This window comes from Hesperophylax consimilis, chromosome 3, assembly GCF_061612785.1.
Source record: "Hesperophylax consimilis isolate HC1 chromosome 3, BYU_Hcon_1.0, whole genome shotgun sequence".
NCBI classification, from domain to species: Eukaryota; Metazoa; Arthropoda; class Insecta; order Trichoptera; family Limnephilidae; genus Hesperophylax; species Hesperophylax consimilis.
The window spans coordinates 36345049-36359232 of NC_142838.1; the positions used below are offsets into that span (position 1 = coordinate 36345049).

The 14184-nt window shown below is 36.3% G+C and overlaps 1 protein-coding gene across 1 annotated transcript; it reads left to right on the forward strand.

Moving 5' to 3' along the window:
• Nucleotides 1–2426: 2426 nt before the first annotated feature.
• Cul4 (cullin 4) lies at nucleotides 2427–14079 on the forward strand. The gene is made up of 13 exons (XM_089650595.1): nucleotides 2427–2782; nucleotides 2875–3017; nucleotides 5267–5487; nucleotides 7259–7447; nucleotides 7582–7728; nucleotides 7802–7988; nucleotides 8090–8282; nucleotides 8789–8925; nucleotides 9037–9201; nucleotides 10738–11064; nucleotides 12254–12424; nucleotides 12513–12665; nucleotides 12776–14079. The coding sequence occupies exons 1-13, from the start codon at nucleotides 2539–2541 to the stop codon at nucleotides 12869–12871; spliced, it is 2373 nt and encodes a 790-aa protein (XP_089506721.1). The 5' UTR covers nucleotides 2427–2538; the 3' UTR covers nucleotides 12872–14079.
• The last annotated feature ends 105 nt before the right edge of the window (nucleotides 14080–14184 follow it).

The following is a 14184-nucleotide window of genomic DNA, read 5'->3' on the forward strand; positions in this document are numbered from 1 at the left end:
GATCCTCCAGCCCGCAACTACATTTGTGGTTCGACTTGCCACGCCATACCAACCTCTGAAAAATAAATGTTTTACCCAAAATTCAATTGCGTATTGGACAACACATCTTTTAGATTTCGATAGTGGGAGGAAGGAGGATTTCTTGGGATAAGTATTGCCAAAAAAGTAGGAACTCTTGCATCAAAACTTTCCACATTTCTGTCATTTGTATCGGGTACTTTTGTACTTCAACGTCAACAATTATTAAAAGAAAGTTTTACATTCCTTTTTTTTTAAAGAATTACATTCCTGAATAAGGAACTGCAGTGAAAAATATTATGGTTTAAAAAATATATATTCATTTAGATTTAGACCAACAAACGCAAATCTGAATATTTTATTAAAAAATATTAATCGTAAAATTTATAAATAGTCATTTAAAAAACATATACCTATATAATAAGTCATATAAAATACCATCCCATCAAAACACGCCGTTTGGTTGATACGACTCATAAATAAAACACCCGTACGACTGAACCTGCAGTTTCATCACAATTAGTCTACTACTGAGTGAGTATATATATATCTATGTTCTACATTGTCTACAATATTGCCAATTCGTGGAGAATTGCGAATTTCTAGATTTTCAAGAATTGGGTTTTTGGCAGGGAGAAACTTTTTGTGAGGATAATGCGGGGATTCTGGGCATTCTTGATTATCTTGAAGAATTTTATTTACAGCCTGTTATTATAATTTATTTTTATAAACTCTTTTTAAAGCCTGGACGAAAGGTAAAATCCGAAAATGACTAGATAATAAAAAAAAAACAATGTTAATATGAATAAAAAAATTGTTTCATTTTCGAGGTGATGTAACTAGTGGGGAATTTGAAAATCTCTTGTGGGTGTTTTAGAATGTATGCATTCGCAATTCTGGTCTACGTTTACATTTGAACTGATGAAAATATTTTAATGCATTCATTCAACAGTAAATTGTGGTGTACCATGTGCGGTCATGGATGCATTTTTTTTTTAATTTAATGGATTTAATATGATAACATTAGTGACGAGATGCTGACATTTTACCTAGTGTTCTTAAAAATTAAGAGTAGGTAATCAAGAATAAAAAACATCTCCGACGTCCAAAACGACTCCCATAAAAAATACAGCGCTCGGTTAAAAAAAAAAACAGGATTTTTGAGATTGGTGACGTTATGGGTGACATCCTTAGATTCGATGCGTTTTTTGGAGACACGAAAAATTAAAACTTTGATAATTATTTTAACTACAACAATAAAAAAAAATATACAGGTATTTGTCACTATTGATTAAAAAAATGAACTGCAATTCGTCTTTCAGGAAATCCCTTGCAAAACCCACGCTGTCGCACTCAAAAGTACCTACACATTTTTGGTGGCTTCATAAAAATGACAATTAAACACACTTTTAAAAGGTGATATAGAGTCATCACTTTTCATGACTTTATATCACTTTTTGTAGGTGTGTGATTGATGAGATACCCGTCAGCGTAAAGTGTAAAGGTTATGCATCTGGCAACACCTGGACGCCAAACGCCACCATGGCTTGCAATCAGTGTTGTCAGCTCCAAAAGAGATTTTGGTAGGTTCATTTAAGGGGTGCTTGGATAGTTGGGCACATACAGTGTTAGGAGAATGTGTGACGCGAAAGTGAACACTTATTGAGGATCATGTTAAAAGTTGTAATAATGAAAGAGTATCTGAGATGATGTTCGAATATGGATGGAGCAAGGATTGGTAGTTGGTACCACTTGCGTAGAATACCTGGCAAATTGTGCTGAATATGTCATGTTCTTAAAAATCACTATTCTCAATTACTATCGTTTTAATTATAACCGTTCTTATTTATTACCGTGATTAATTATTATGAATATGTATGTGTTGAAAAATCAAGTGATGAAATTATTTTTTTTTAGTTATCTGGTCACAAAATTATTCTCTATTCAATGACTATATCAACCGAATTTTATTACTTAATTTGTCTTCTTATTGAGTTAATTTTTCCGCACTCTAGAAGTTCGAAATAATTTTTTTTTTGACACGTTGCCATCACGGCATGGTCTGTACCGTAAAATAACCATCACACCTTGGTGAACTTACTTCATACTTGCACAGTTGCACCAAAAAATCACGCATGTAAATAATATTGGTGTTTGATTATTTTTTAACTTATTGTTTTGTCGTAAACGTAAACGAAAAATGAAATGACTTATCGAAAAAATAAAGTTAAGTTATGTGGCTAGTAGAATGAAAAAAAAGTTACAGTAATCAACATAAAACACAAAACTTTAGCACTGCCGTTCAAGATTGCCCCAACCTTATTATAAATCAACTGGCTATCGAAACTATTTTTCAGGTGCCTACGGAGTCCATACAAGATAAATTTTTATTTCCTATTTCTGTAATGGCCGTCACTTATTGTATTGTTGGGATTTAGAATTATTGAGAAAAGTTTTGTTTTGTTAGAAAGCGTGAATTGTTTTAAAATGATTTCGGCTACGGCCAAATAATGCTTTCATATGTCGGTAATTGGTAAATCGCCTATATTGGGCGAAGACGGCGTGAATCAGCGTAGAAAACGAAATTATTCTAACGGTGACCAGTTCAATCTAAAAAGCAAGCAGGACGAAAACATGGGTTCTAGTGAGAAACGAACCAATTTTTCTCTATTGAATTCTAACGCCAACGGTGCACTCAAGATGACGTCAATGACTATAACTAAGCCTGGGGCTACCAAAAAATTAATAATTAAAAACTTTAAAAGTGAGTGACTGTTGTAAATTTACATAACCTCAATGATGTTCCGATAAAAAAATATTTTACATGCATTGTTTTAAATAAATATATTTTTTTAGGTAAACCAAATTTACCCGATAACTATCAAGAACACACATGGAGTAAACTACGCGAGGCCGTGGTCGCCATTCAGACATCCACGGCAATAGCATACTCCTTAGAAGAATTATATCAAGCTGTAGAAAATATGTGCAGCCATAAGGTACTTACTAACCCATCTTATTGATTAGTCTGCGAGCGAACACATCGACTTTATTGCGTGAAATAAAAAATCTGAGTTTTTAAAACATGACGAGCTTCAACCAAATGTCACTGATTTGCCAAACAATAACAAGACTGCAATATTATTATCACCATCTTCCCGGATGACCTTAAAAGTGTCCACGGGATAGTTAGGCATCATTATTTTCCGTATCCGAATTCAAACTTCTCTATAATTAAACATTTTACTTTAATTTTTTTTGTTCATTAACCCCACACAGGAGGCCCTGAGGAAAATAATTCCCCTCAGGGCCTGTTATCTTTTGGGATGCTGTGTGGGGGCCTTTTTTAAGGAAAGGAAGGAGAGAAGTTCTGGTAAGGTAAAAGGTATGAGGGGTGGGCAGGAATCTGGGATCAGTGTGTCAGGAGTGACTGACAAATGAACAAATCCCTCCCATTGTGGCGATAGGTCGAGAGACCAATTGGAGAGTCAAACTAACCTCTCCCGATCTGGCATGCCACACAGTTGGTGGGCAGGTGCATCCTGAACACACCTCACCCGATGACCCCGGGCACCCCTGCCATCAAATCAATCATCAAACGTAGCGAGCTACTTAGGGTGACTTATGACAGAGGTGTTAGCTATCCAATAAATGGTTTCCGGGGCGGCGGTACCCAAACCTGCCATTCAATTACCAATATTTCTTGGTTGTATCATAAATTATTACATATTATTCAATTGTTAGTAAATTTTGTAGTCATGATGCTTTGACTAGGCAGCCCTGCAGTTTGACTTTTCATATTTTGTAGTCATGATGCTTTGACTAGGCAGCCCTGCAGTTTGACTTTTCATATTTTTGTAGTAATGATGCTTTAACTAGGCAGCCCTGCGGTTTGCCTTTTCATATTTTTGTAGTAATGATGCTTTGACTAGGCAGCCCTGCAGTTTGACTTTTCATATTTTTGTAGTAATGATGCTTTGACTAGGCAGCCCTGCAGTTTGACTTTTCATATTTTTTAAGTTACTTACAACAATTGCTTGCCAATATTATTCATACAATGTGGATCATGTAGACACGCTTCGGCAATCTTCAAATTCAAACGCTTGTGCCAAATTTTTTTATTTTTTTTATAGTGAATACCTCACAAGAGTCCCAACTGCTCCCGTCTGGAGCCAGTGAGACTATGGCATCCCCAATTGGGGGATGTTGTGAGGCTGAAGGTAAGTGGGGAAGGGAAAGAGGAAGGTGGGGAAGTATTGGGAAGTATGGAAAATATTGTCCTCCCAAGAGAGTTTCATATAATAATGCCTTGATAGCCTCCTTGGTGTACTGGTTATGCTCGATTTTAAGTCAGGATGTTGTGGGTTCGATTCCCATGCACTGCAAAAATATGTTTACCCATCTCAGAACTGATGTCTGGTGAGGTGGGTTACGTAAATAAGGAAAATTTTTTTTTACATAAATCTATCTAATACTATCCTTTTTTCATTTACTATATGGGCACTGCCAGTTCTGGGTGTTGAGTGTAATATCCTCACAAAATGAAATTGACTAACAAGTAATGCGTAGACATACGACTGGCTTTAAATAATTACCATAAAATTTCGACAGTGACTCTAGGAATAATATAAAATTCTTAATTGCAAGAAAACTTAATTTCATTTAATCTTAGTATTTTCTTAGAGAATAAAGGCAATATAATCGTGTAAAAAGTGTCAAAATCTTGGCAGTGTGCACTAGAGATGGCCAATATTCTTGTCCCGGTTACAAGGAACGGATTTCTTTGCTGTCACTGGAACTGTCGATATTATTTCTTTGGGAAATTGGTTATTTTTGGAATATTTATTGAAAGTGAAAAAAATATCAGATAGATTGTAAAAAACACAATATTTTGAATTTTTGAGGAACTGGTTTCTTTTTCTCAGAATTTCTCTAGCCCCATGGCTTTTTCTATTTGAGGAACTGAGTTCAAAAGTAACTGGATAAAGAACCTGTTCCACATCGGTCTCTACTAACTGGAACCGCAGCGAAAACTTCAGGTATCAACCGCTGCTGTTGATACCTGAATCCGGTGCGTACTATGCATATCCATTGCACTTTATCCATTAACTGCACATAGCAGTGAGAAATAGCCTGGGGCTTATTTGAGATACTGCAGTTATGGTTTAGTTTCCAATGATGTCTTGGTCTTTCCTGTAAATTTTGTAGGATTATTGATGGTAAGATTAACTTTGTATGTTGTGTGTAGATGGCATCGCAGATATATGTGAACCTGACAGGGCTGACGGAGTCTCACGTGAAGGCCAACATTGAGCAGTTCCTGGCGGAGAGCATGGACCGCCATGTGTTCCTGAAACGCATCAACGACTGCTGGAGGGCGCACTGCCGCCAGATGATCATGATCCGGAGCATATTCCTCTACCTAGACCGTACTTATGTCTTGCAGAATCCGTCCATACACTCTATATGGTGAGTTGGACAAATATGTATCCCTGTTCATCCAGAACTATTTGTGAAAATCACCTCTGAGATTTGTACTATTATTTTAAAGATTGCCTTACTTATTATATTACATCCAATGTAAAAGAAAAAACATTCAAGAATGTTTCCTCTTTCTTCAAAACATGAGATATTTATATATTTTAGTTCGGCATGCAATACCAAAAAAATCACAGAAGCGGTATTTACCTATTGTTCAAAAAAATAAAAATTAAAAAAAATATCCGGTATTCTGTGGATGAAACTTCCTGGGAGAAAATGATTAAGAATCGAGTGGTGTTAATATATCACCTTTGGAAAAATTGTCACATTTGCGGTATGTATTTATTTATTTGTTGATTAACACCTTTCGGCTTTTACATATCATAATTTGCAGTATAAATATACAAACTATCATGAGAAATTAGAATTACATACGTAAGTAATAAAGAGTCCCTATGAGCGGTAAAACAGCAAAGGATAGTAAATAGAAGATAAGAACATGTGTAATTAACAAAGCAAAATAACTGTTCAAGTATCATAATATTGGAATGTCAAAAAAATATAAATACAGTCTAACTCGGTTATAACGATCATGGCAATAGCGAGTTCACAGCTATAATGAGCAATTACAAAACTATATTTTAGTTCAGCCTTATCCTCATATAACGAGGTCGATTCACTGATACACCAAGCAAATAATTTTGTCAACAGAATTTTTGAATAATGAATGGGTGAAAAAATAGTCATATATTTTTATGGCACTACCTGTGTAAGATTGTCGGCTATGTGAACCATTGCTTTCCATCTTGGCACATGGTGAAATTGTCATAAAAACTGCGATAGTCATGTGAAATTTGAGCTTCGCAAATTTACTTTTTTGTTCCCTTTTTACTTCTTCTTTTGTATTACAACTCATCATCAATTTTGTTTTAAAAACCAATAAAGATGTTTATGAAGGTACCTAGTTACGAGTACCTACATCTCTGCACGGGTAAATTTATGACAGTGACGCACAACTTTATCAGCAGATCGGCTGCTTTACCTAATTTCAAACAGGCTGCGACTTACAAGTAGATTTTTTTCATTGAGGGCGAGGGGGTTAACAGCAAAATTCAAGAGTTAAGGTTTCTGTTGATTTTTTGATTTTCGTGTTTTGTAAAAAGGTTCTTCAAATTTAGTTCCTGTAATTAATACAATATTGCAATATATTAATATATGTTAAGAACATGTGTAAATAACAAAGCACACAATGAGATACTGTAATTAATACAATATTGCAATGATTAAAAATGTATGAATATATTTATATATTATGTAACTGACTTAACATAAAGATATAATAAGTATATATTTCAAGTTGAGAAGATGAAGATTACAGGAATTTTATTTTTCTTAATTCCTAATGAAACATTTATGAACATGTAAAATACCAAAGATAATACATATTAGGTATATTATGCCTAACAACGACATTATATACTCACCTTTTTCTATTAACTGTATATGGATGTGTAAGCAAAACACTTCCAGCCTCAATTTTTGGGTATGATTGATGGTTTCATATTGTGTAGATAGCCTTCAAGGAACAACCCGGCAAAACAATTATACATAGCTATAAAATTTTTTTATACTAAAACTCAACTTGTGTGAACCAAATATGTAAATTAGATTGACCGATGTTAGCTGGTTGTAAACTGCTAAATAGTTAGTTTTATTATAATTTTCATTTTGAGTAATATGATTTTTTTGTTGTTTTCAGGGACATGGGTCTAGACCTGTTCCGCCACCATATAGCCTTGAACACCCTGGTGCAGACTCGCACCGTGGAGGGGCTGCTGATGCTCATCGAGAAGGAGCGCAGCGGGGATGCTGTTGACCGGACCCTGCTCAAATCCCTGCTTCGAATGCTTTCCGACCTGCAGATATACCAAGAAGCCTTTGAACTAAAGTAATTGCCTCAATTTATTACAGACAAAACATCACTTGAAATACTCACAGATAATTGATGATTTTATTTCAGTGATAACATGAGACCAACTCATGGTTGAATTTGGATCACCACTTATTTGATTTTTTGTTAAGGTTCTTGATAGCGACGGAGCGTCTGTATGCTGCGGAGGGCCAGAGACTCATGCAGGATTCAACAGTGCCGCAGTACTTGGCACACGTAGAGACCCGCATCAAGGAGGAGCAGGAGAGACTGCTGCACTATCTGGATCCATCCACCAAGTAAGTTTGCGACTTTATAAGTTATGTAGAGTTGAATGGTGAATGACTACAACTAATATGAACTCATTACCAGGTGTCAGTTGGTCCACTGTGTGGAGAAGCAGCTGGTGAGTGAGCACCTGGGGGGCATCCTAAGCAAGGGGCTGCCGGCGCTACTGGAGGCCCCACGGATTCCCGACCTCTCCCTCCTCTACAGCCTCTTCTCGCGTGTCAAGAACGGACTCACTGAACTATGTGCACACTTCAACACATATATTAAGGTATCATTCTTTCATTTATTTCTTAATATGCCTACTAATTGATGCTTATTATTTTTATGACATTGGAGTGCTCACAAATCACATGTTTTCTTTTATTACAGAAAAAAGGGCGTACTATAGTAATAGATCCCGAGAAGGACAAGAGTATGGTACAAGAATTGCTGGAGTTCAAGGATAAATTAGACCATATAGTTTTAACATGTTTTCATAGAAACGATAAGTTTGTTAATTCCTTGAGGGAAGCCTTTGAATTCTTTATTAACCAGAGAACTAACAAACCTGCAGAACTTATCGGTAAGCCTAATGTTCTTTACATGTTTTATATCAAATCTACTTGTTCTTAATCAATTACGGGTATGGGCAACGCCACCCCGAGAACCATTTATTGGATAACCAACACCTCTGTCACCCCGAGTGGTTCGCTATGTTTGGTGACAGGGATGTCCGGGCTTAATGGGGTGAGGCTCGTTCAGATCTTGGCGGCGGAAGCGTCTGCCGACCAGCCGTATGGCAGGCCGGATCGGGAGAGTTAGGTTGGGCTAGATCCTTTGACCTCTCTAGCTGGACTCTCTTGAACCATCGAGAGATGCATTGCACCGCAGCGGAAGTAATAGATTCATATGTCCTTCAATCCTGGACACAGGACTGACTATTCCTGACCCACAGATTCCTACCCTCATTCATTTTTCCTTCCCAGAACTTCCTTTCCTTAAGAAGACCCTTCGGCATCTCCAAAGATGAAATAGGCCCTGAGGGAATTTATTTTCCAATAACTTCAATATTGTGTATTTCCCTTACAGCCAAATTTGTTGACGTGAAGCTACGTGCCGGTAACAAGGAGGCTACAGAAGAAGAATTAGAAAGATTACTGGATAAAATTATGGTGCAATTTAGGTTTATACACGGAAAAGATGTTTTTGAAGCTTTCTACAAAAAGGTGAGCTCCACAGTGATCAAATTAGGCAAACTTATTTATTCCTCATTCTTGCAATAAATTTATTTGTAGAAATTCTGTGTAGATTCTGTAATGAATGTTTGATTTCCCTAGGACCTGGCCAAGCGTTTGTTGGTCGGGAAGTCGGCCAGTGTGGACGCGGAGAAGTCCATGCTCAGTAAACTGAAACAGGAGTGTGGCGGTGGCTTCACTTCCAAACTGGAGGGCATGTTCAAAGACATGGAACTTTCTAAGGATATCAACATTGCTTTCAAACAGGTAAGAATCTATTTTTTGTTACATAATCGCATTATTATCGACTCCAGTATAATTGAGGCTTATAATGAAGGACCATGTGGGTTTCAGTGTCATTTGACACAACTTTTTTTCTGACTATGAGATTAGATGTGTTGTCGAAGGATTTTTTCATAACGGTCAATATTGTAGCTAGGGCATTTCGAAAAAAAATTTTAAGAGTGGGCAAGTGAAATGCATATAATATTTTAAATTAAAATACTCCATATAAAAATGTACACGAGGTCTATATTGTGCTGTAGCAGATATACTAGGATAAAAACAATGTAATGCCAACTCAATCTTCTAAATATGTGGCAACTTTATTCTATAACATAATTTATAAATAAGTTAAAAAATAAAATGTTACTAGATTACATGTTAAAAAGTTACATTTTAGTATTAATAGTGCAGTCCATGGCTATGCTACGGGAATCTGCAACGATTTTTGGCTTCCTAAGACAAATATATTGGCAACTCAAAACTATATCTAGGTATATAAATATGTAAATGTTTGTTTGTTCAAAATCTTAAATCTCCGAAAGTTCTACACCGATTGCTTTGAAATTTTGACACAACGTTGCATTCGAATATACGTGTGTGTTTTATATACTTATATTATATAGATGTCACCTGTGACAGGTAAAAACATGCTTTTTTTTTAGGCGTAATAGCAACACGTGCTGTTGTTTCTCTATCTGAACATACAGACTAAGCCACAGCAAAGCGTGGCGGGGTACAGCTAGTAGTTTATTAAAAGGGCCCCAGAAATAAATTTTTTGAATATTAAGTGATTAATTAAAGACGTCCCTGAGGAATCCACATTATTACCCTCCATTCGTATTCTGGGCAATGAGCAGTACATATTATGGTAGTTAGTCCCAGAAATTCTGCACTGTACAAAAAAAATGCCGTATAAAAATGATAAAAACATGCACAAATTTAGGCGAAAATGCCCATATGGAATTTTTTAATCTTTTTTCACCTAAAACTGTTCAAAATCAGTAGGTATTGGACCTTTAGGTTCCTTGTTGAGCGGTTACTCGGCTGATTGAGCAGTGACAATGTGACGCTGGTTAGGGTTCGTCACCCTGTATATTTATTTGAAGAAACTATCACAAGCAGCATTTGTTTGATGACTTTGGTTCAGATTATCACTATTAATATTTAGAATTTGATAAACTTAGTATTTTCTGACCTATTGAATTATAGAATTTCTGTAAAAATGCAGGCTTAATTCTTTACGAGTTCATTAGGTTTAATCCGTCAATACATATACATATTTTTGTTGTTGACTCTTTAGTAAATAATTACATAATGTGAGGATAAAAATACCTCATTAAACTTTCCCGTACTGTTTGTAGTTAATTCCAAGCTTAACTACAGCAAACTGTCATTATTTTATTCATATTATCAACCATATTTATTTTCATATGAGGAAATGTCTTTCTGTTTTTACTTGATGAACCGGTCCAGAACACAATTTATTCGCTGAGTCCTAATAGAGGTGTTTCTCCGCAGCACATTTCAGCGTCGGCCGAGTCGGAGCTAGAGCTGTCTGTGTCCATCCTGACGATGGGGTACTGGCCCACGTACCCGGTGGTGGAGGTGCGCCTGCCTGCCAATCTGCTGCGGCACCAGGCACTGTTCAGCAAGTTCTATCTGGCCAAGCACAGCGGGCGCAAGTTGCAGTGGCAGCCCACTCTGGGCCACTGTGTACTGCGCGCCTCCTTCACGCAGGGCAACAAGGAGTTGCAGGTGTCGCTCTTCCAGGTGCTCGTTTTACTGCTCTTCAACGACGGTGACAACCTCTCCTTGGAGGAGATCAAGGCATCTACTAACATTGAGGTAAACACAAATTTATCATTCTAGTTTTTCACCTTTTATTTTTTAAATATTGATCTGTTAGATATGTTAGAGAAAAACCTTAAGGGGGTATTTTCACTATGTCGGGCTAAATATCTGACTAGCTAGCCGTTGGCTGGCTTTAAAGATCAGAATAACTTCGTTATTCAACGGCGACCGTTTCACCATTGTTGCCGAGCTTCCGGATAGATAACACTCGAAATAGTCTGGCAACATCGCAAAATGTTTGCAGTTACCCCATCTACTGCAACGCCTGTCATGTTTTGCCGCAATGTCTATGGAATGCTAGCGTCAACGCCAATTGATCTGTGGTCAACGCCGTCATCCAGTTTCCCGCCATAGTCCGCACACCGCAAAGTGTGCATTTTTTTGGTTATGTTATGTTGATTATCAGGTCATTTTAGATAGATTCGTGTCGAATTAATACATTGTTTCTTATTTTGAACACAATCAAATAATTCAGGATGGATCATACAAGCATTCAAATTCATTCGAGCTCTTAAAACTCGCGGCCTTCGCATCGCCGCCCTTTCACCTGCTTCTGTAAATCAAAACCTCGGTATCCATAATAATTCGAAACAAAATTCGACTCACTTCTCCGCTGTCAAACTCGGAATGTTTTGACGCCATCTTTGATTCGAGGAATAGCGGCCTAACGTGAGGTTCGAGCACTGATTAGTCAAATCGAACTTTGACCCGAGCGTTAGCGTTATTCAGATATAGTGAAAACGAAAAAATGACTAATCCGCGGATTAGTGCTTAGTCAGAACATAATCAGAGATAGTGAAATGCCCCCTAAATGTGGGTTTGTTATTACACACATTAATTTTTTCTTACTGTATATTTTTTCCTATTTTGCACTTATTAGATTTGGAACATAAAAATATGTTATACATATATCATAAATTAGTTCTGGTATTCAATTAATTTTTATTTTATTTCAAATCATATTACTGCAATAAAGATAACTTTGTATTGTCATGTAATAAAAGTTTAATAAAAACAAAAATAACTCCCTCCTAAATTATTTACGAATTATGTTATTTTAATGCATCTAAACATTCAAAATGCTATATCTCAAAATTTGTTTTGTCAGTTAACATGGTCTACACTCGAGCAGCTCGTATATTCCCATGAGTGTAATGTACTAATTAAATGTTGTATTGTCCAGGACGGTGAGTTGCGTCGCACCCTGCAGTCGTTGGCATGTGGCAAGGCTCGCGTCATCAACAAATTGCCACGCGGCCGGGAGGTGGCCGACCTCGACAGGTTCACCTTCAACGGAGACTTCACCAACAAACTATTCCGAATCAAAATCAACCAGATTCAGATGAAAGAAACGGTGAGCATCACTAAACTCTGTATAAACCACTTTAATTTAGGTTAAAACAAGTTATGGTTTTCTGATCCATAATGTTCACTAATTTCAGACCGAGGAGCAGAAGGCCACGGAAGAAAGAGTGTATCAGGACAGACAATACCAAATAGACGCAGCCATTGTGCGTATCATGAAGATGCGCAAAACACTCTCGCACAACTTGCTCATCTCCGAACTATACAATCAATTGAAGTTCCCTGTCAAGGTATTTTAAAATTCATTATCATTCAGTTATAACTTTTGCACGTCTCGGAGAATCAAAGAATTTAAGCATTATCTTTTCTTTGGTTGAATAAATATTATATTCTTTTCCAGCCCTCTGATTTGAAGAAGAGAATAGAATCGCTGATAGACCGTGATTATATGGAACGTGACAAGGACAATCCCAACCAATACAACTATGTGGCATAGGAGTACTTATAATATAATAGCCACAGTGATTACATATAACACCGTGCCATCTTTAGGCAGCACGCCACGTTAAAGATAAGATGCCGATGATAAGTTAAAATATAAAAATGTGTACAAAGCGTAACACCGTGAGAGACGCAATGCTGAAGATTGATGGGAATAGGGTAATTAAATATGTTATGAACTTGGCTGCTTAAGTCTAACTCATACGGTAATATGTATTATGTTTCTGGCAGTGTTGCGCCTTGTATATGCCAACCAATCGTACGCAGGTTTAATATTGTGGATTGACTGACAATTATAATTGTTTGCGTCATGTTCCACACAAACTTGATGAAGAAGTGATATCACACAAGGCTGTAGACTTCCTCGGAGGGATTCGTAACTAAGTTCTTGTGACTTGTACTCTACATATATAACTTATACCTCAATACATATTTCACTTGGAGCTGAATGGATTAAAACAGCCAACTTGATATTATTACTAAGATTCAGGATAGAGTATTTTATCCATAGAAAGGTTTTCATTGGGAAATATATACACTCTTTTACTGATTTTATGAAATCACCTTGCATAAATAATATTATGATGATTTTATGTGTATTCAATATTATCTTATTCTTTTTTTATTGTTTGACTGAGACTTAAAAACGTACATATTATATTTTTGCTATTGCATTAATTTATTAAATGGGGTCAATATGAAAACAAGTGTAGCCATCTTTGAAAAGTATCTTCTTCAAAAATGATGTTATGTAAAACATGGAAGAAAATAGTGTAAGGTTTTATTGTAATATTAAATGAAAATGCTTATTTTAGGATTGCATTAAGGGTGAGTACATTGGCCGTGCTTGTTAACACAACAGAATCTCAATCTGTTTTCAATGAGACATAGATAAGGTAAGGTCTGATGTCCAGTGTTTCCAGTGATTGTCATTGTCGCCACGGCAGTTGAAAAGGGAATACGGAGAGAAAGGAAGTTACATGTAATCACTGTGGAGTACTCTGTGAGCTCGTCACTCCCTGCAGAGTCGGATAACTATTTGTATTGAGTTTGGACGTTTTTCATTTAACATACATGCTGTTCTGTATCTTTTATTTAAGATTTAATGTATGATTTATTTATAATTAGATGTTTTAAATATTTAAAAAAGTGATAAATAAATATTGTTTAATTGAAACAAATACATAAAAAGATTCAAGTGCACCATTGTATTTTTTTAAATGTTTCCCAATTGAAGATACCTTTTATTCAATAATTTATTGGTAAGACTTATTGGGGGTGAAGATTGGAATGGGATTGCAACCGTGC

What these genes read in the sequence shown, in the direction of transcription:
- Cul4 (XM_089650595.1), top strand. Translation starts at nt 2,539, where the DNA reads ATGTCGGTAATTGGTAAATCGCCTATATTGGGCGAAGACGGCGTGAAT. An exon ending in CAAACCTGCAGAACTTATCG is followed by an intron (nt 8,283 to 8,788) that starts GTAAGCCTAATG and finishes TTTCCCTTACAG; the next exon opens with CCAAATTTGTTGACGTGAAG. An exon ending in AATTGAAGTTCCCTGTCAAG is followed by an intron (nt 12,666 to 12,775) that starts GTATTTTAAAAT and finishes ATTCTTTTCCAG; the next exon opens with CCCTCTGATTTGAAGAAGAG.